This window comes from Merops nubicus, unplaced genomic scaffold, assembly GCF_000691845.1.
Source record: "Merops nubicus isolate BGI_N331 unplaced genomic scaffold, ASM69184v1 scaffold32495, whole genome shotgun sequence".
Classification (NCBI taxonomy): Eukaryota; Metazoa; Chordata; class Aves; order Coraciiformes; family Meropidae; genus Merops; species Merops nubicus.
The window spans coordinates 41348-60924 of record NW_008612175.1 but is presented as its reverse complement, the minus strand read 5'-3'; the positions used below and the strand labels follow the sequence as shown (position 1 = coordinate 60924).

Sequence of the window (19577 nt, the reverse complement as noted above, 5' to 3'; positions counted from 1 at the left end):
TAACTTACATCCCCTCACAAAGCCTCCGACAGCTCCTCCTCCCCATTTCCCAAACCAAGCCTTTCTTTTAGCACTTGTGGTGGTTGGGCTGGATCCCAGTGGTGTGCAGCCTCTCCTGCCTGCTCACACAGGGGATGTCCCATGGTCCCCAACAGCTGCCCCTGGGCAAAATACTCCAGAGCAATAACACTGCTGTGAGCACAGCTTGTTTCTCTCAGAGAAGTTGGCACCTTAAATATAATAGCAAAGCAGTCAGTCTCTGGAAGGAAAATCCATTAAAAAAAGTTTTCTAAGTCATCTTGCCTTGTTTTTCTCCCTCGCAATGCTTGGACTTTAATACTAATGGTGTATCAGTGTCTGAGTTGACTGAGGGATGCAGGGAGAGGGGAAAAGCCCTGCACTGATTGAAAAATGAATTGTTGTCCTTGCTTCAGGTAAAAAGCAAGTGAAGCAGGAAATTGCTCTGTGTTTTCTTTGAGAGGAAAGTAGCTCTCACGTGGTTCTTCTGTAAGATAGGCAAAGATACAGTTCAGTTTCATTAACTCATTTTGATTGACAAAACAGCTGCAGAAAATTCATTCAGCATTTTTTTGCAGGTCTGAAAAAAAAAATACTTCTGGGCATCACCATTTGAGAAAGATATTACATATTTTTGCTGTGACTCAGGAAGACACTCCTTAAACAAAAGAGATACATTAATTAGCTCTTCTACTTAATCAGCATTTCAAGATGACACTTTGCAGTTCAGCACTGAAAATTCTGGTGATAAAATATTTTGTTCCACATCCCCAGCAGTATGTGTCTATGGAAGGACTGAGCCCCACGTGGATGCCTGTGCACTGTCCCCATGCCCTGCCCTCCACAGCTCCACTTTATACGGATGGGTTTGTCACTAACCTGACTGTTCTGGGACGTTTTCCGTGATGACAGCCACGATCCGGCTCGCAACCTCCCAAGCTCAAGATGCACCAGGCCTTGGGCACACTTGGAAAAAAAATCACAATGTACAACATTTAAGTAGACACAGAATATTTCATGCTCTCCTGGAGAGAATTACGTTTATATTCAGCACCACAACTCCATGAAGAAGGCCACAAGGAATGCTGAAAACATTAACATTTGTATTTAGACAACACAAAAAGTGCCTGCCCATGGATTTAGGTTTATCCTGGAGGTTTATCCTGATTGCTGAAGTCAATATGAATCTTCCTACGGGCAAACTATAGATGGCCAATTACTCTGTAAAAATAAGCAAAAAGACCCCAAGTCTTTGATAGACATTTGCCACAAGCAATACGAATGTAAAACACTTCAGAGGTAAAATACTGCAGAAAAAGGGTGAATTCAACATATATGGATTCAACTTAATAATGGACCCTCATATCACCAATTTCCAATTCTTAAATAGGTGAACTTTTGGCCAGGTACCACTCTGAATGGAAGAAGCAAGGAAATAATTTGCAGATAAAAGAGATCATATGCAGAGACACTAGTGGTGATGTCGGAGGGAAGCCCTTGTCTCTAGATGCAGTTTTGAATAGAAATGGGGTCTGCAGCATCACTCCCACCCATCCTTTCATCCTTGGTCCATGGTCTTGGGGAGCTCACATCAGGCACTCACAGCCAGTCCATCCCCTGCCCTCTCCTCTGACTCAAGCATCCACATGCTTTTATAATGGAAAAAACCAAATTCTCCCAGCCTGCACAACTTCAGAGTATAAAATCACTCCTGTAAGATGGAAAGCTCTGCAGAACCAGATTTAAGCTGCCATTTTATATCTGCAGGTTAGTGCAGCAAAGCTAAAGGCATTTTATTTCAGTTCTTATTTGTATGCCTCTCAGGATTCTAAATATTTTTATAATGTATGAAATACACAGTTGTGTTTTCAAATAAATGCCCAAATACTGCGTATCTTTGTCTTCCAACTTCATATCGTCCCACTTCTAAATATACACAGAGAAATTATTTTAAATGAATCTCCCAAAGTTATTTCAGATGAAATTCCTGTCTCAGTAATCAGTTTGAGCTGTCCTGCATATGTGTAAATAGCACTTCAGGATAATTACCTTCCATGCTGTCAGTAACTGCAATTCAATATCTTAAAATGTATTATACACTCACCTTAAGTATAGTGGCAACAGTCTCTTGTGAGGCATTTCTCATATCCTCTCCATTTACAGACAAAATCTGATCTCCTTGAATTAATCTTCCATCTAGATCTGCAGCTCCTCCTTTAACAATGTCAGAGATAAACACTCCACTTCCATTTCTAACAATGCAAGAAGCATATGGCTAATTACACAATCCAATATTCTTTGGGAGACCAATTTAGATTACTTGCATTTAAGACACATTAAAAGAAACCTGTGAGCAGAGGAAGAACTAGTTTTACACTCCATTCAATTGTAAAAAAAAAAATCTGAGTTTTAAACTGAAGGCATGTTTTCCTATATGTAATGCTGTCTTTCTCCTTGAACCATTAGTTCTGACTGCATGATCCATAAAGATTCATGAAAAATATCACTTTTATGAAAAAAAACCTAAGGATCAGTCTAAGATGGAGCTAAGCTATCTCCTGATGTGCCTGATATGAATTAAGCAGTAGTACAGAAAGTTTTGCACTGAAGCAAATGCAGGAGGGCTGGAGAGTGCGATTACCATCTGCAGGATAATTTACATAAGCTAAATTAATTACCCAACCCACAATCTGCTCACAACACCTGGGTTAAACGTCGCCGCTCTTGTAAAGAACCACTGTGGAAACTTTTCTGACCATACGCAGTCAGGATAACGACATGATGATTTGTAATTGAGAAAATAAATTTATTTTGGCAATAGAGAAGAGCAACCATATGACTCTTACGCAGTGACGCTGAACGGGCGCTCGCCAGTGTCATGCCATAAATCCCTTCTAGCAATGAAAGATTGAATCTAACAGTGCCCTGGTTCAAATGATCTAATAGCAATGGTTTAGAAATACATCAGTAAAAAGTCACATTTTATTAAGTAGTTGTTACCTAGCACTGTGTCTCACATTCTGCTCTGGACTCACAGAACTGCTGACTGTAGTGTTGTGCAGTCACTTTGATATTGTTGAGGATTTTGGGTCTAACTCAGCCTCTCATCTTCCACTGACATTGGTCCCTTTGAATTCGAGTAGGAGCTAAATCTAACTTGCACATCCATTTTCAAAGGCATACCCTGGTATTTGTAACTAAGACAGTTTCTCTCCCTGTTTCAAAGTCAGAAAAGCCATGGCTAGGGCCTCCAAGCCCTGAGACCCAGCAGAGCAGTGAGGTGATCCAGGTTTTGCCTGCACCCCTTGGCCACACTCACTCTGAGTAGGACACCTGCTCTGTGCCGCGTGCCGGGCGCTCCCCGGGGCAGCAGGAGCCTTTCCTACCCATGTGTGTCAGTGTTCTGACAGAGGAGCCAGGACCACAGCCCCATGGTATCCTTAAAGATACTTAAGATATAAAATTCTGTTCCTTACAGAGTTTTTCCTGTATTTCATATTGCATTTAATGGCTACAGTTGTTCGTATGGCAAAAAGCAAAAAGCTTCTCATTCGAAGTGCAGCTGGATCACAGAGACCTCTTACCGTTTTCCAGCTATGCTGAGCCCTAGTCCTCGGCCTGTTTTCTTTTGTATATCTACGTAGAAAATCTCCAAGTTCTCTTCATCTTTGTAATGGGCCTCATCTCTGTAAACAACCAGCTGCACCTTCTGGGGCGTCTGTCTCAGCGCAGTGATAGCTTCTTCATGGCTGGCATTCCGCAGATCGATCCCGTTCACCTGAAATAATCAGTGTTTTCTTTCCAAATGACAGGTATAAATGATCTTTTCATCACATCCTACCCTTGTGTGACAGGACAAATTTGTCAAATTGACACCCTTTGGCACTCAAATTTAGTGCTCCCATTTCCAGAGGGCCAAGCTCCGGGATCTCCTACTGAGCGCGAGTTTGGTGCTTTGTGCCACTGCCTGGAGTAAATCACAATGATCAAAACATGTTGGCTTGGATGTTTTGTGGGCATTCTTCCCTTCTTTTGAAATGCTGGAATCTCAAACAATGCCTCTTTCTCAAGACTAGACAAAACAGGACATGCTCCTTTGAGCTTCCTAGATTTCTTTGCCGCTCAGATTCCTTCTCCCCTGGCTTCACAACGTCACCAAGCCGAAGACAGAAGGCATCGGAAGCATGAGCAATGGCACTGGGGGAGCCCGGGCAGGACATGTGAAATGGTTATTTTGCTTTGTTCCAATAGATGGCGCACAAGACCGCTCCTGGAGCACTCGCTTTCATTTCTCTTACAACAACCTGAAAATGTTTGAGCCTTTTACTTATATCAGATAGAACAAGAAGTTTTGATTGAATGTTCAAGTACAAAAAAAAAGCTACTGCAACTTGAAACTGAATCTCCTAGTTTTGCTGAGCCCAATCCACAGACAATTTTTAGGGTGTTTGCCAATAATCTGTTCATGAAATAATTTTTTCTCTCTTAATACCAAAAAAAAATCAAAGCTTAAATAGTTTTGAAGTCTCTTTATGAAGCAGCATGAACTGTAATGAATAACATTACATGTTAATCCACTTACACAGCTTACTAAGTTTTAGGGCAATGCAAACATTTCTCAGTACTTCTAGACATGCAAAGTTATAATCATACCTGATTTTACATTAAGATAATTAAGACTAACCTATAGTAATTATATTCTTTTGTATTAATTCTGCACATATTTATGTACTGGGTTGGCATTCTTTTCTTGACACAGGCATCTCTGTGCTTTATCCTACTAATCTGAAACTAATTCAGAGTCATCTTTTTTGATTCATTAGTACAGCTTTTAAAAGCTGAAATAATAACAATATTATGGCACACAAACATTAGCACTTTCCTGTTTGGCCAGAGAAGAATTAATTAACCTTCCCCATTTTTATGCCCTAATTATTGTGCTCTGTTAATACACAGTTATTTATAAAATGAAAACAACATTCAGCCCGAACGCTAAAAAAAATATTTTGAGTGCAAAGAGCTGTAAAGACAACTCCCCAAGTACCCCTCGCTATTTTTCTAACCCTACACACCAAAGCCTTAATGGCCATGCTGGGAATTTGTCCTGATCTGACAGCGAGAGGCTGGAGCAGCTGCAATGAACCCCTGACGCAGACCGACACTTCGGCCTTAACCCTTTCCCTCCATTTCCTCGCTCGTTTGAGGGAAAAACACTACTTTTTGTGATAGAAACTGTTCCCTCTGCTCCCTGGTTTTATGACCCGTGGCCCGAAGGAGCCACGGCTCCCCCGGCAGCGCTGCACGTGAGTGCTGTGGGTTTTTTGGTGGGGAAGAAGTCTCGCCCAGCCTCTTGTCTGAGTGCTCCCCCCAGCAGCCCCCAGACCCCGGAGCGGGAGGGCGGCAGCGCAGGCCTCCGAACGGGAGATTAACCAGATGAATAACACCGAGCTATTGGACATGACAGCTGAGCTGTGGAACTCCAGAACCGCCTTGCTCAATTAAATTTAATATATTCTCAATTTGTACCTTTGGTTTCTATGAATATATAAGGAAATGGGAATTCGTCAGGATGCCCTTAGTGATCAAAAAGAAGCTTCAAGTCCAGCTCCTACCCGATGAGCTCTCTTCTCCCACAAGAAACCCGCGCTGCGTGGGGTGCGGGGACACGTGACAGAGACACAAACACACACATATGTGGAGAGACTCCTTTACCTCCAGAATCTGATCGCCAGCCCAAAGCCTGCCATCTCGGGCTGCTGCCCCTTCTTCATAGACTTCATGGATTACGATGGCATCCTGTGGGAAGAAAGGGGTGGTGTGAATCCTCCCTCACAAACACCCCGCAAATGGGCAGCCACCCACCCACCCCCGGCTCCATGGCAGGTGAAGCAAGGCTGTACCACAGATTTATGGGTTTTTTTTGATATTTTGGGATAAGAAAATTACTGCCATAATCAAAATATGGACAGCTAGTAACAAAGGTAAAAAGGATCTTGTTCACCACTTCAGGGTAGTCTTGTCTAGAGCTTCCTAGTCCTCCATCACTTTCATACATTGGCATCAGCAGTAGATGAACTCAGTGTGAACCACTGCATTAATATGGTCTACTTTTTATGATATTATTTAAAACCAGATTCTTTGGAGCTATGAATATTTTTAGGGACTTGGCATAGAACTCCGCTTTAAGCAAGAACTGAATGCCTTGTGGTAAATAGCGCTGGTTAAATCTGTAAGAAATGAAATCCAGAAGAAATGAACAATGGCAAATGTTAGTTTATTACTGAGGCTGGAAAATGTAGGCAGTGGCAGATGTAGCTTCAGGGAAGGTTTCAGTGATTTAATCTTATTGCCAGCAATAGAAGTCCCCAAAGAAAAAGCATTACAAAGAACATACTGTTCTCTTGCTGGTGCTTTCCCTTTGCATTGTTCTGGTTTGTTTCTTTTGAGTTTTTTGTTTTCTTTTTTTTCCTATAACAAATAGGTGAACATCCTGCTACAGCACTTGGACTGCAGTCCCAACAGCTAGTAGGATGGGACAGTGAAGGTGCAAAACATGCTCCTCTCTCCAACGTCACCAGCAAACACCCAGGCTCAGAGCAGAGCCGCCTTCGCTGCACACTCCACAGTGGTTCTGGATAAACACACGGTGATTCCCCCTTGGATACTCAGGTATTGGGTAAACCATTCTCAGACAAATGCACCCTCTAAAAACCCTGTGGTGGTGAAGGAACTTCACCAGTTTGATGTACAAGTCAAAGAGGAGACTTTCTGCGGAGCCCCGCAGTGCGCCGCTGTCCTGGGGCAGGAGCAGGAAATAGCTGCTGGGGCAGAACAAAGTACCTCCCTGTTTTGAAAACACTCTTAGATGCTACATCTCTCATCACCGAGTGAACTCCCCCCGCGCTGCCTCGCAATCCTTTCCCAGCACACATGGTGCATGTTGAACTGAAAGAAAACTCAAATGCCCTTAAGCTAACGCTCTGATCAAGACAAGATTGAGAGAATTATTCTTTTTCATTCCCACTACACCTTATTTAATGATGTGGACTTGTATCTACCGCCGCTCCACCGCTGCTGGAGCACAGCACCACTGTCACGAGCTTCCACTTTGATACATATACACCAGTCACTGAAAAAAGCCCGGAGGATTTTAATCACAAATGGATTACAGCTGATACAAGCATCCCAGATGGGGGAAAAAAAGATTTCAATCTACATAAAGGAAGGCAAAACACTATGAGCTCTGTATCAAGGTAATTAAGAAAATCAAAAGAATGGTTTGATTTAATAGAATATTTTATATATATATATATACACACACAGACACACAGAGAGCACTGGCAACTGCAGGGTTTCCCTGGAATAACTGAAGCAGCTATTACCAGTGGAACTGAGTAACACAGGCATGTCCACCTCAACAACACTGCCCAGATCCTCTGCTATGTGTCTTAGATCTTCTCTCAGTTGTGAGGTTTTGGTTGTTGTGGGGTTTTTGCTGTTTGGTTTGGGTATTTTTCAGTTACCTTCATTTTAGAAACGATCATGTAACTCTAAGTCAGCACGAGAGACTTTTGCCTGGCAGAAAGCCAGGAGGCTGACAGTGATGTATATTTTTTCACCTGAGGCTGGTCATGGGTAACTTCAAGAAAAAGCTGAGTCTGTGGTTTGGAACTTCCATAGCACACTTCACTTTTAGTTTTTTTAAACACTTTACAAAGGAAGGCACCTAGAAGTGGTCAATGAGATGGCACAAAATATTGACCAGCTCACTGAGACAGCATCATTTAACTAAGACACACGGACGAACACAAGGTTCAGTAGAAAAAAGGCAATGGGACCTTGTAATAGCAGACTGGGCATGTACCTGAGAAAGTCAAACCAAACACTTTCAGTTTGTATTTAATCTGATATTTCCTAACATCTGAGCAAGGAGCTTTCAATCACATTTCTGGAAGTCTGTTTTCCATCTGAAGTTGCTTGAAAAAATGGCCAACAAGCTGGTAATGCCCAGCTTTTCCCAGTACTGCATTATTCAGTGTAGGACTGCACATACCTAGAGCTCAGATTCAGGAACCACCAAACATTATCAGTTTGAACAATCTGCATCGTGTGTTTGAAAAGGCAACAACTCAGTGTTACACTGCGGTTCCTGCATACGTTAGAAGCCAGACCTAGGACTAAAAATATATATGGCATGAAAAGGTACATTCCTGTTTGGTCTGTGCCTACCCTGGAGAAGGAAACACCTCGCTGACCTGCCAAAAGCACTGTTTGTCTTAACTAGTTTGGTTTGTTGGTTTTTTTTTTGTTGTTGTTGTTTTTTTGTTTTTTTAAATGTAGCATAGTTGAATCAAGCTTATCAAATCAATTAAAACCAGAATGAAGCAACATGTCCACAATGTAAAGATTTTTAAATAGTCCCTAAGCATAAATATGAGAGTCTTACCTTCCTTAGCTTACAAACTACAATAAACAGACATCTTTGATACTTCTGGGATCAGCTCAAAGTTCATTTACCCCAGAAGTAAGTAATCTTTTTCCACTGGATCTAGTGGGATCTGGATAAGCCTGTGTTAGTTTTGATCATCCATGACAAATCACTAAAACCAAACTACTGATGTTATTGCACATTGTTAACTAAATCAATGTTTTAAAGATGTTTACCCAGTAATGAGATGTAATGTCACACTCCAACCACCTAAGCAAGCCCTAATCTGTGATGACTCTATTGACCTGCTACAGATTTAAGTTCTAACACCCCTCTCAGAAAATAAAAAATAGAACCTATCATGACTAAAATAACACAAAGCATTTATTTAAAGGATGGGCTTTGGTTACTGAATGTTTGCAGCTTCTGTTCTCTAGCTTCAAATCCAGCTGTGTACTCGATATCTCTAGAGGTTCAAGACTTAAATAGCTCAAAATCAATCAATCAGAGGGAGGAAGGGAGGGAAAGTGGCACCAATGTTCAACTAGGTGTTGTGACTTCATGGTGGCTCTGGACAGATTTTCACACTCGTCCCTCTCCCCATGTGCTTTCACTACCATTTTCATATAGATTATGGCACTCCATGATGCAGCTTGGCAAGGTCACAAAAACCATTCGTGCAGAAGGGGGAAATAAAAACACACTCATACCAAGAACACGGTTGTTTAAAGAAAGATATCCAGCTGCTGAAGGCACATACTTCCTACAGTTTACAAATCCATTCAACAAACCGGAGCTTTAATCTTTGTGTATTTTGACAAAGAATAGTCCAAGACCATTATACAAATCAGGAATTAATGCAAAGTTGAACATGTCTTGAATGGGAAGGAAGGATGCAGAACACAAGCCAGGGCACACAAACAGCGTTTTGTACACTGAACACATCCATGCTCACAGGTCTAAACTTAAGAGTATCTGATCATGAAAACACTGAAAGACAAAGCAGGAGGGAATTTGTCTGCTGCTGCTGAGGTTGCCATCCTGGGCTGAATAATGTTTAGGCTGCAGGATACTGAAGGGCCTGAGGCCCAGTGAAGTGAAGCTGAATGCACTGATGTTACCTACATTGCATTGCTAAAAAAAAAAACCACCTGAAAGCCAGAATAGTTCCCAAACATGGCAAGAGCACACCTGGGTTGTATACACCAGGCACCAAACCTGCCATGCAGCATACTAGACAGTATTGTGTAAGGTTCAGATTTGAGCTGTGGGACAGCTACACCCCTCACTCTCACTTTATCAGCAGACCACCACTGTGATTGCACAGTTCTTCTTGAGCAGAGGGGAGCCACACAAGTGATGACTCCGACAAAACGAAGTTTTGGCTGTGGAAGAAAAGGCAGACAAGTGCAAGAGTTCATGGAGCCTCTTGGTCGACCCCTTGAAGAACACTGGTGCAAAGGAAATGACTACTGAGCAGTAAGGGCAAGACAACCCTACAGAAATCAGCAGCCAATCTCTTCCACTGACAGAAAATACAACCTGTAAAACATGCACAGTGTGATTGACTTTGCATTGCCTTTTACCTGAGGGAGGGGAATAGCCCTGAACTCTCAGGGAATCGGATCTTAACTCCCCCTCAGGCTGTGAATATTTTTCCTGCTTGATTTATACAACTTCAGAGACGCGGTAGGGGAAGAATATCACACTCACCCATCAGCAGAGAGCACAAATAGAAATGCTAATGTTAAGAATTAAATTCAGTAAGACTGACAGCTTAATCTTTGTATCTTAAATGTCAAGAACTGGTGTGGCAGAGACCCCAGGCAATGACCACATAGCACTGTCTTGATTGAGCCTTTGGGAGAAAGGTGGTAAAGTCAGCTTCCTATTCAGGAAAATCACTGACCAAGCGAACCTGAAAAGCCTGCAGGACCATAAACAGTGGTGAGAAAGTCTCACAAGCTGTCTGGCTTTAGGCTTGGACTGCTCATATGTTTTCTGTAAGTTTATAGCTTCTGAGCCAGTTCTCTCTAGTGTTTCTTTTCTTCTATGCAGCTGTTCAGGACAAGCAGCAGCTTTCAGTGCAGGTGCCCTTTGCCACTGAAAATCAGCCCCCAGACTGTTATTCACAAATGCTGAGAGTAGAAAGTGAGGGCTAAAAGGACACAAGACAAGCAGGAGGCTCAAACATTAGGCACTGTGGATGCTTTGATGAAGTTCTATCATGATAAAAGGTGGATCAGTATGCAAGAAGGGAGATTTCAAGAGAACGGGAGCAGAGAAATCCCCACACATCTGGTGTTGGCTGGATTTGACAAGGGAAAAGGTCTGAATTTTTCTAAGACATTTACATTTTAAGACATGATTTTTTTTTAAAAATTGCATAGCATTGAATAGTCCTTAACTACTGCAGATCATTCACAACAAGCTATTTCTTTTACTAAGCTGACATTAGCTTTGAGTTTATCTTTGCTGTGCTATTTCAGTTTACAAGACCCAGCCATTATTTTGATAGGGTCAAAGGTGCTTCACAGAAATAAGATGAACCACTACACGTTGAGGACTGCAATAATCATCAGCACAGAATGACACTGGGTAAGTTATTCAGTTAGAAATGAGTTGTTTGAAAATCCCAGATCATGTTTTCCAAGATGTGTATTTTAAGGTGGTAATTGTTAGGAAAAAAAAAATTCCTCAAAACAGCTCTGAGAGTAGAAACTAGACCCATTGCTGTGCCCTCTAGCTACAAGGGTGTCTCTACCAGGAGCACTGCCAGCCATCTGCCCCAGACCAAGGAGGTGTTACACGGGGAAAAGGTGCCTGCCTCCCAGAAGACAGCTCTGAGCACACACAAACAATGCTGAAAGTCCAGGTCAAAACAGAGACACCAGATTTTTGGGAACCTGCAGTGCTAGAAAGCAAGGAGGGCAAAGTGTTGGAATTGCACAAATTTTACCCTCCCGTATCTCAGTTTGGTCTGTAGTTAGGTGAATGAATCTTAACACGACCCATAATTAGGTATTTGGTGTAAGAAATGAAGCTTTCTGCGTGGATTAGAGTACTTTCCTGAGGAAGTAAAAAAGTAAACTACATATAAAACAACATTCAGGAAAAGATGTTTTCTGATTTAGTTGACATGCTGTGTTTTCCTAAGCTAATATTACCCGTTTCCAAGAAAATTTCCTACATAGCTCCAAATGTTATACTAAGTTAGCATTTATTAAAGCTAATACAGCTGCAAGAGCTTTTGCTGACTGGACAATTACAGATTTATCTCTTTCCCAGGGCAAGTAAGATATCATTAGTTCTTTCCTTTTCGTATTTTACAATATGTTGTCCACAGCAGTAAAATTGTCATTTCATTTTTACAGGCTGGTTCACAGGTAAAGTAGAAATCAACTCGTTGCACAGTGTGTTTTGCTGAGGACTTAGCCCCATACAGGACTCTTCTCAGTAGTTAAAATAAATCCAGCTGCTGTTACTTGTAGGCAGAGGAAATTACAACAGTTATGTTATGATCTATGATCTTCCATTTGCAGATCTAAATGGAATCTAAAAGATAACAGTTCAGCAACAAAAGCTGAAGGTCAACTCCAAGCAAATCACTTGACTTCTTAAAGGGGTTTATCTAATGCATCGTGCTGCACATACCTCCTCCTAACACTCAAACATTTTGCAATTGCTAGTATTCACAAACCATTAACAGGCACCTAAAATCCTAAGGCAAACACTACTGCAATAAAACAGGCTATATAATGTAAAAGTGTATTACTGTGTTAATGTAAAAATGCTTTACATTGCACGACACTGAAAAACTTCTCCACCCGAGGTCAAAACAAAAGGTCTGTTTCCCATTTAAGAACAAGCCCTTGCAAGAGATGGTGTTCACTTGCCAACTTTCATAAAAAAGATTAATCTGCAACATCAATATGAATATAATTTTTCATACTAAAATACAGATTTATTTTAAGGAAGTAGATAATATTTGTATTACATTTTATAGGCCCCTATAGTTACATCTGGTCCTTATTTATTTAAATTTTATTCAGCTTGCATAATATTTTTGCTTACAGTTATATTCTCTAAGATCAGAAAAGCTAAAACCTGAAAATTCAATGGCACTATTCATTAACATTCCTTCGGTCTGCAGTCATAGACATTTGCAAGCTCTCCTTTGATTCTGAAATAATAAAACTAAGGTAATAAGATGTTTAGTGTAAAAATATATGACTTAAGTCAGAATGATAGAAAGAGCTGTGTTTCTATGAATCACAGGCCAAAGCAAACCAGAGTTTTTCAAAAGGTATACTTGCTTATTTTAGAGGGAATAATAAAACACAGAACTACATGTTAAAATGTTAACTCTCTCACTCTCATTATTTTATTAAATAAAAAAAATTAAGAAAATTTACAGTGTATAGTGCATAACACAGGTTATAAAGAATGCACGAGATCCGGAATGCATATGACACAGGAAGCCAACAGCCAGTGGTTTCAACCAGCAGCAAGCAAGATACTCCTGAAGTCCATTTTGACATGTCCTACTGCTTTTGTATATTGTTAGCTTAAATTTCATGGTTGATTTACATTCCTGGAAGACACCAGCTTCTTCAAGCAAGGCACTGCTAGGCAAGCTAGCCCTACAGTCAGCTAAACCCTTGCCAAAGATCCATCAAATACATGATTTGCAAAACCAACCACTCTAATTCCCATTTGTGATAACTCATGTACAAAGCAGTTTGGTTTTTTCATGCTGTTGTAAGCTAACATCCTACCGGAATGATGATGAATCCACCACCCTCATTTTAACGTTATCCAACCGAGAGTCAAAGCAATTCCTCACAATTTCAAGCTAACTGCATTTACTGCTCTGTCTTCAAGTTGCCTTCTGTTTTACAAATGTGGGTGATGCTTAAGGAGGGATTGCACTTTCTTCTCTCCCAACCGCAAACTTTTCCTCTACAATACCCAAGCCACAGTTAAAAACTCAGGACTTCTATTACCATTTCTCACTCTATTGTTCCTTTTGTTCTGTGACGCTTAGCAGCACCAGTATCTATAGCCAATATATTGCCAAAACGCTCCTGAGGTCAATATCTTCCTTTTAATTTGTAGTTATAAGGTAAGCATATTCCACTAAAATAGTTCATCTTAGCTGCACTTGAAGACTGTCAAAGTCGCTGAAACCTCAGCTGTCTGACTGATTGAGTTATTTTTGCCTGAATCTAAATACAACTGAGGTGGGAGAGAGGGAAGAAAGCTCTACCAAGGGAGAACCTGTTTGTTTAGTACCACAGAAGTCACATCAGTCCTCATGTTTAGGTAGGTCCCCACTGCTGACTGCAGCACAACACAAAACAGAGATATCAGACTTGGCTTCAGTGTTAGTAACAGCCTGCTCTTGGCAGCTCTGAGATCCTAGCAGGGTAATTAGCCCTCACAGCTCCAGGGGCAAACACTGGGTCTTGAGCAGCTGCAATTTAAAGTCACAGTTTTCTTGATTATTCCCTTGCCCTTCCTTAACAGATGGGGTTTATGCAAGGTATGACTCACCTGGACTGACAGAACAAATCTAAATATTCTTCTGTCAGACTGCACCCCCACCACCACGAAGCTGCCCCTGCTCTGCCACAAGCCAGAAAGCCGCCTGGGCTACCCGAGGTGATCAGAAAAGCTTCTTCCTCTCCGACGTGGGTGTCAGCGGCACTCACACCAACCAGTGTTAGCTGAGCACAGGCATATTCTGTTACTTTTTGGAGCATTGCTAAACTGTTCCAGTTCCCTGGCTTTGTGGATCACTTTATGTTACAGATGGAGGACCTTAAAGTTTGCAGATTGCCTTAAAAATTATTTTTATTAACGCCAGCTGAAAGCAAAAGTAAAAAACTTCAAGTATTTACCAAATTCAAAGTAGACAATACAGTATAAAAATTCTGCGCAAGAGTTTTGTTGTTGTTTTGATTTAAAAAGACACAGGATAAATATGCTGCTTCTCCTCCTTTCTTTGTAAGGCTCATGAACAACCGATTCCTGGCTACTCCACCTCCACAGAGCCCCTAGGCTACTGCCCCTGCAATCTTTTTTTTCTTGTATATCCTCGGTGCCTCTTCAGTACTTAACTGTGATTTCGAGCCCCAGCTGAGCCTCTGCGTTCTCCTCCCTCCCAGGGTTTCCTAAATCTGCCTGGGGGAAAAGTCCCTTTACCAGCTTCCACCAGCCTTGAAAGGGCTGAATCCCCTCCAGCGTGACTGAGCGTCTTAATCACCCAGGCAGCAAACACAGAGTCAATAACCACGTGTAATCAACTCTACCAGTGCTAAATTATTCAGCTGGAAGCGAAACACTGCTCTCACCTAATAAGAAAATGTTTGTGTCTTAGAGACGTGGTTTTTGCATGTATTGCCAAGAATAAAATCTCTGTAAACTGAATATCCTGATTTATAGGAGATGGCTCATTGCAAGTTGCTAACTGGACATGATACCGCAGCATTCACGTGCTCTGGGGTGATAACGGGGTTCAGATGAATTATCCCCACATGCCATCTGGAGGAGTACCAGGGCACTTTTTTTTTTAAACAAATCCTTGATCCCTTGTTCTGAGAGAATTTAAGAAGAAAACCTCACAGAAACTTTCTGGCAAAACAGCTTCAGAGGAAAAAGCTTGTTACTCGAAACTAAACTATTAGCATTCGACCAACTTATGCAGAATGCAGTGAATCAGAAGTGGAGTCAGTGAGGAACATTTCCTAAATCTCTGGTGAACAGCTGGATGGCCAGTCCTGTGTCCTGCAGGGCTGGTGATTCATCCTGGAGGCGCAGGGCCCCAAGTGGCACAGCCTTGGGCCAGCTGGCCACGCCAACGCTGGCACTGCCTCCCATGGCCAAAGGCTGAACTCCTCGGCTAGCGAAGAGCCGCGGCTCGTTCAGGCTGGGAGCTGGCAGCCCAAGCATGGAAACATCACAGCTCCCAGAACCACTCTGCAGGCACAGCCCCAACAGATCTGCAGTGTTCACGGACCCCAGGTCCCCAGGTTCGGGCACCCCAGGAGCACCAGCAGCTGCCTGGTGACAATGACACCCCTGTCAGGTTTATGGTTCCTATTAACAGTGGTGGAGCTGACAAGCATTTATACACAGCTCAGCAACCAGGGGGATGAGAGGGCAGGATGGTGTCCTGGGGAGCAGAGTTAGAGCCTCCAGCCTCATTTTGGGATGTTTCTGAAAACATTTCTTTTTTTATTTTATTTTAAATTCCCATGCTGAGATTGCTTTTACAAGTTTGATTGGACCACAACCCAAAAAAAAAAATTAAAAACCCTTCTCACAAATGGAAAGCCCTGTGCTTCAGCCAGCTCCACTCTGCAGTTTAATTGCTTTAAAGCAGAGGCCATGTGTTGTGTTCTCTCAGAGGTACGTGGGAAGGTGAAATGAAAGAGTGAAAACAAAAAATCAGCCCTCAGAATACAATGACATAGGACTGCTATAACATGAAGACAACTCTCAAGGCCAATCCTTCCTTTCCTGTGCCTCTTGTACAAGCACATCTCCCCAGCTGATGCTCTCCTGCTCCCCTGAGCACACAGCCACGGTCCTCGCTTACAGCACACGCAACCTGAAAGGCTTTGTAAGTTTAATGGCATGGTCATCTTCCCCACAACAGCATCTCACAGGGGTTAAGGCATCACTTTCCAGCCTCCTGAACAAATTAACCTCCCTGCTCACAGGGTTTATTTTTTCAAGTCTGTACTTGGTGATTTCTGATGAGATTCATAAGGTTAGGGCTTAAAAGTTGCCCTCTGTATTTCATTTTGAAGCAGTGCATCCCTTTAGCACTGCCAGATTTATTATTCCACAACCTGGGACTGTACATCATGTGTTCAAGGAAGATCCAAAATATTCTGGAATGAGCTTTCCCATCACACCTCAGCTGCTGTTGGACACCAGTGTTGACTACCAGTACTCAGCTGAGTAATCAAGTGCATTTTAATACCACATAGATGAGGCCTTTAGACTCTTGCCATAGCCACCTTAGAGTGGACAAGCTCTACTGAAGAGCAGCCTCCCTGTATCCCTTGTACTGATAAATTCTTTCTGAGATCTTAGGATCTGGGGTTCATATGTCTTATTGTTTTGTAGGCACTTACACACCTGTGCAGGCACAAAATGAAGATAGACAACAAAAAAAGGAGGAAGAAGTGGATGTTCATGCCTTGTTTTCTCAGAGAAACGTCTCTGCAGCTGTGCAGCACACAGACACTGTACCTGGAGATCCACCCCTGTTTTGCCATGCTTTTTTTCCCCACTCCTGATGGAGCACATTTCCATGGTCTTGCCAAGGCAGCTCACCTCCATCATCTCTGTGAGCCATCTGATCTACAGGAGTATGAAAGGCAGCATCCCTGCTTCATACCTGCAGAGAGAGGCTACCAGTGGTGCTACTCCCATTCTTTCTGACTTGGATCTGACAATTCCTATTTCAAAAATAGCTAAAAAATCCACAATCCAATCTGCTGAAGCCAATTATAGCTTCATTTGAATTTCTGTGCACTGCAGAAAACTGTGGCTCTTGGATACACAATCACTGCCCCACAATGAGACCTTCAGAACTGATGAACCTGTAGGCACATGAGCATAACATATATACAAGCAGTGAAGCTGTGAGTCAATTTATTTTGCCTTTTCTAAAATACAAGAGATGTTCATCCATATAACAGAGTTTAAAACAAATGACAGAGAGCAAGACCAGATAGATCACTCAGCTCCACATACCTATTTTGTTATACTTCCTTTCTAATCCACAGAACTCTCTCCTACAGTCCTGAGCAGTATTTTCTTTTACTTCTCATTGTGTTATGTGAACTTCATTACAACTCTTTAACAAAAGATTTTCTGACTTCATGACAAAAAAGGAAGGCATCAGATTAAGTTGGGGGAGTTCTTTAGATACAAAGGAAATACAGTGATGATGATCCCACCAGCTAAAAACACAATCCTGGCTACTGATTTTGAGGAGGAGGGGTGGCACACACCATTTTGGATAAGTAAGTTTTGGGGAATCCCAGGGAGGGCCTCTGCACATGGTAAATGATCAGACTAGACTATGGTCTCACAAAAGCAAGATTGATTGCCTTTGAATGTGTCTTTGATTCAGACACAGGAAAAGAAACTGGGTCTCATTTTGGTAAGGTCTGTAAGGTGAGGTTCAGGGATGTGGGCAGTAGGACTGCCCTCCCTTCATGTATTCCAGTTACTGCAATCGAGGGCATAGATTTTTAAAATAAATTCCTAGGAGGACAGTTTAATGAAGAAACTAATGAAAGGATAGCATTTAACCAAAACCACTTACTCAATTTAAAGAATAAAATCCTTTGTATTTTTCTTATCTGCTCTGTAGAGCAGATATTTATAATTTTCATTTATTTATATTGAAATCTCACGAAAGCCATGTACCAGATTGTGTCTGACAGACTGACATGTATTATTCCCAAATTCCAGCTAAATGAAGAAGCAAAGAGATGACTAATGCTGAACGTCTTACTTGATTTTACCCAAGGCTGAGAAGCTCGACAAAGAGGGACTGGGTACAAAACAGTGCATGGCTGGAGAGAAAAAACTATACAGTCTGATTGATGCCTTCAGCATAACTCAGATCTATCTCCACGTGAAACAGCAATTCACTCAAACCCTACAGATCCAGAGACCTGGATAAATACAACCAAAAGCTGAACTGTTTCCAGTTTCAGCCTATACTTTGCAAAACAAAACTTACTTTTTCCTTTCAACTTGCTTGGGGTTTTTCCCTTCTTTTTTTCTTGGTCAGGAAAAGGATTACTACATTGCAACTGCTTGTAGCTCTTGACACTCAAAGCTCCTCAATGCTTAATGATGCACCACCACAGTATTTTCAGGAACAACTGCATGTAACAGAGCAGTTCTCTTGCCTTAGGTGTTTCTGTGGCAGGGGATCCAGGAGAATCCAGCAAAGACACCTCTGCAGCAGACTGAACTAAATTTGACATTTAAAAACCCAACCTGGCATTCCGTTATACTGTAGCACAGCATCTCTTAAGCAGAAAGTGGAGTGGAAACAGCAACAACAGAGGCAGAGAAAGGTTTAGCATAACTCACTTGCTGATTTTACACTTGAACTGATACATTTTAATTTGGCTGAAGATAATTTTTTTTTTTTTTTAGAACTTCATAGCCAAGAGCAAGATTAAGCAAAAAGACACAGAAAACAATAAAATATCACCTATGCTTTACCTCTGTCAGCAAGGGCTTTTGCTGGCAGGGAGATAAATCAGTTTGTTTAAACAGCTACTAAGCATTTATGCTCTCAAGACAGAGGTGTTCACCTTGCTAAAGTAGCTCTATCCCTGTGACATTCATTTCTAGCCCAGCCATTCTGGTGACTCACCTGCTTGAAACTCGATTCACAACTGTTTAAAAAACCAAATGGTTACATGTTTGTAAACTCTGAGCATAGCACAAAGCACTATTGAGGCACAAACCTTTCAATTTAAACAGGAACAGAAAACAACTGATCTGATACAAGGCAAAAATTTGATATTGAAGTTGTTGGTTTCTCCACCCTGTACTGAACAATTCATTAGAGCAATTACAGATTAATGGCATCATTCATTTCTATGTTTTCTCTTTGTCTCCTATCCGTTAACAAGAGACAGTAAATATCAGTCACCAGAGACTCACCAGTGGAGTGTCTTTTCCCCCAACGATGCTGAGTCCGAGCCCTGATCGACCCTTAGATATCTCTATAGTCATCTCCTGCCCTGGAACTATAGGACACGTTGCTGGATCCACGGGCAGTGGAGGTGGAAAGGTGCCTAAGGAGGGTGAAAAGGTAAAGAAATAAGTGACAGTATTCAACAGGAAAATTAAAACCATTAAAGGCATCATATGAGAGCAACTACTTAAGCTCTCGTATTTTCCTTTTCACATTTATCAGTCTCAATTGAACTAGAAGGCTACTTTGTGTGACTTTTGAAGTCTCTTAATCAGAATGACTCTAGAGTTTTGGGAGTAAAAGTCCAGAGTAAACACCTGGGAGGACATCTAATTCAGCTATAACCTGTACAATTCAGATCATGATGGTGAGGTGTACTCCACT

The 19577-nt window shown here is 41.7% G+C and overlaps 1 protein-coding gene across 1 annotated transcript in view; it reads right to left on the bottom strand.

Annotated features, from left to right (window-relative positions):
- The window catches only part of LOC103774093 (inaD-like protein), a gene marked incomplete at both ends in the record, with an annotated part of 59244 nt that overhangs the window by 10636 nt on the left and 29031 nt on the right, over positions 1-19577 (bottom strand). Inside the window, 5 exons of the mRNA XM_008941473.1 lie at positions 898-984; positions 2123-2270; positions 3603-3796; positions 5731-5814; positions 19160-19293. Of these exons, the coding sequence (XP_008939721.1) occupies positions 898-984; positions 2123-2270; positions 3603-3796; positions 5731-5814; positions 19160-19293 (647 nt within the window). The remainder of the gene's footprint in view (positions 1-897; positions 985-2122; positions 2271-3602; positions 3797-5730; positions 5815-19159; positions 19294-19577) is intronic.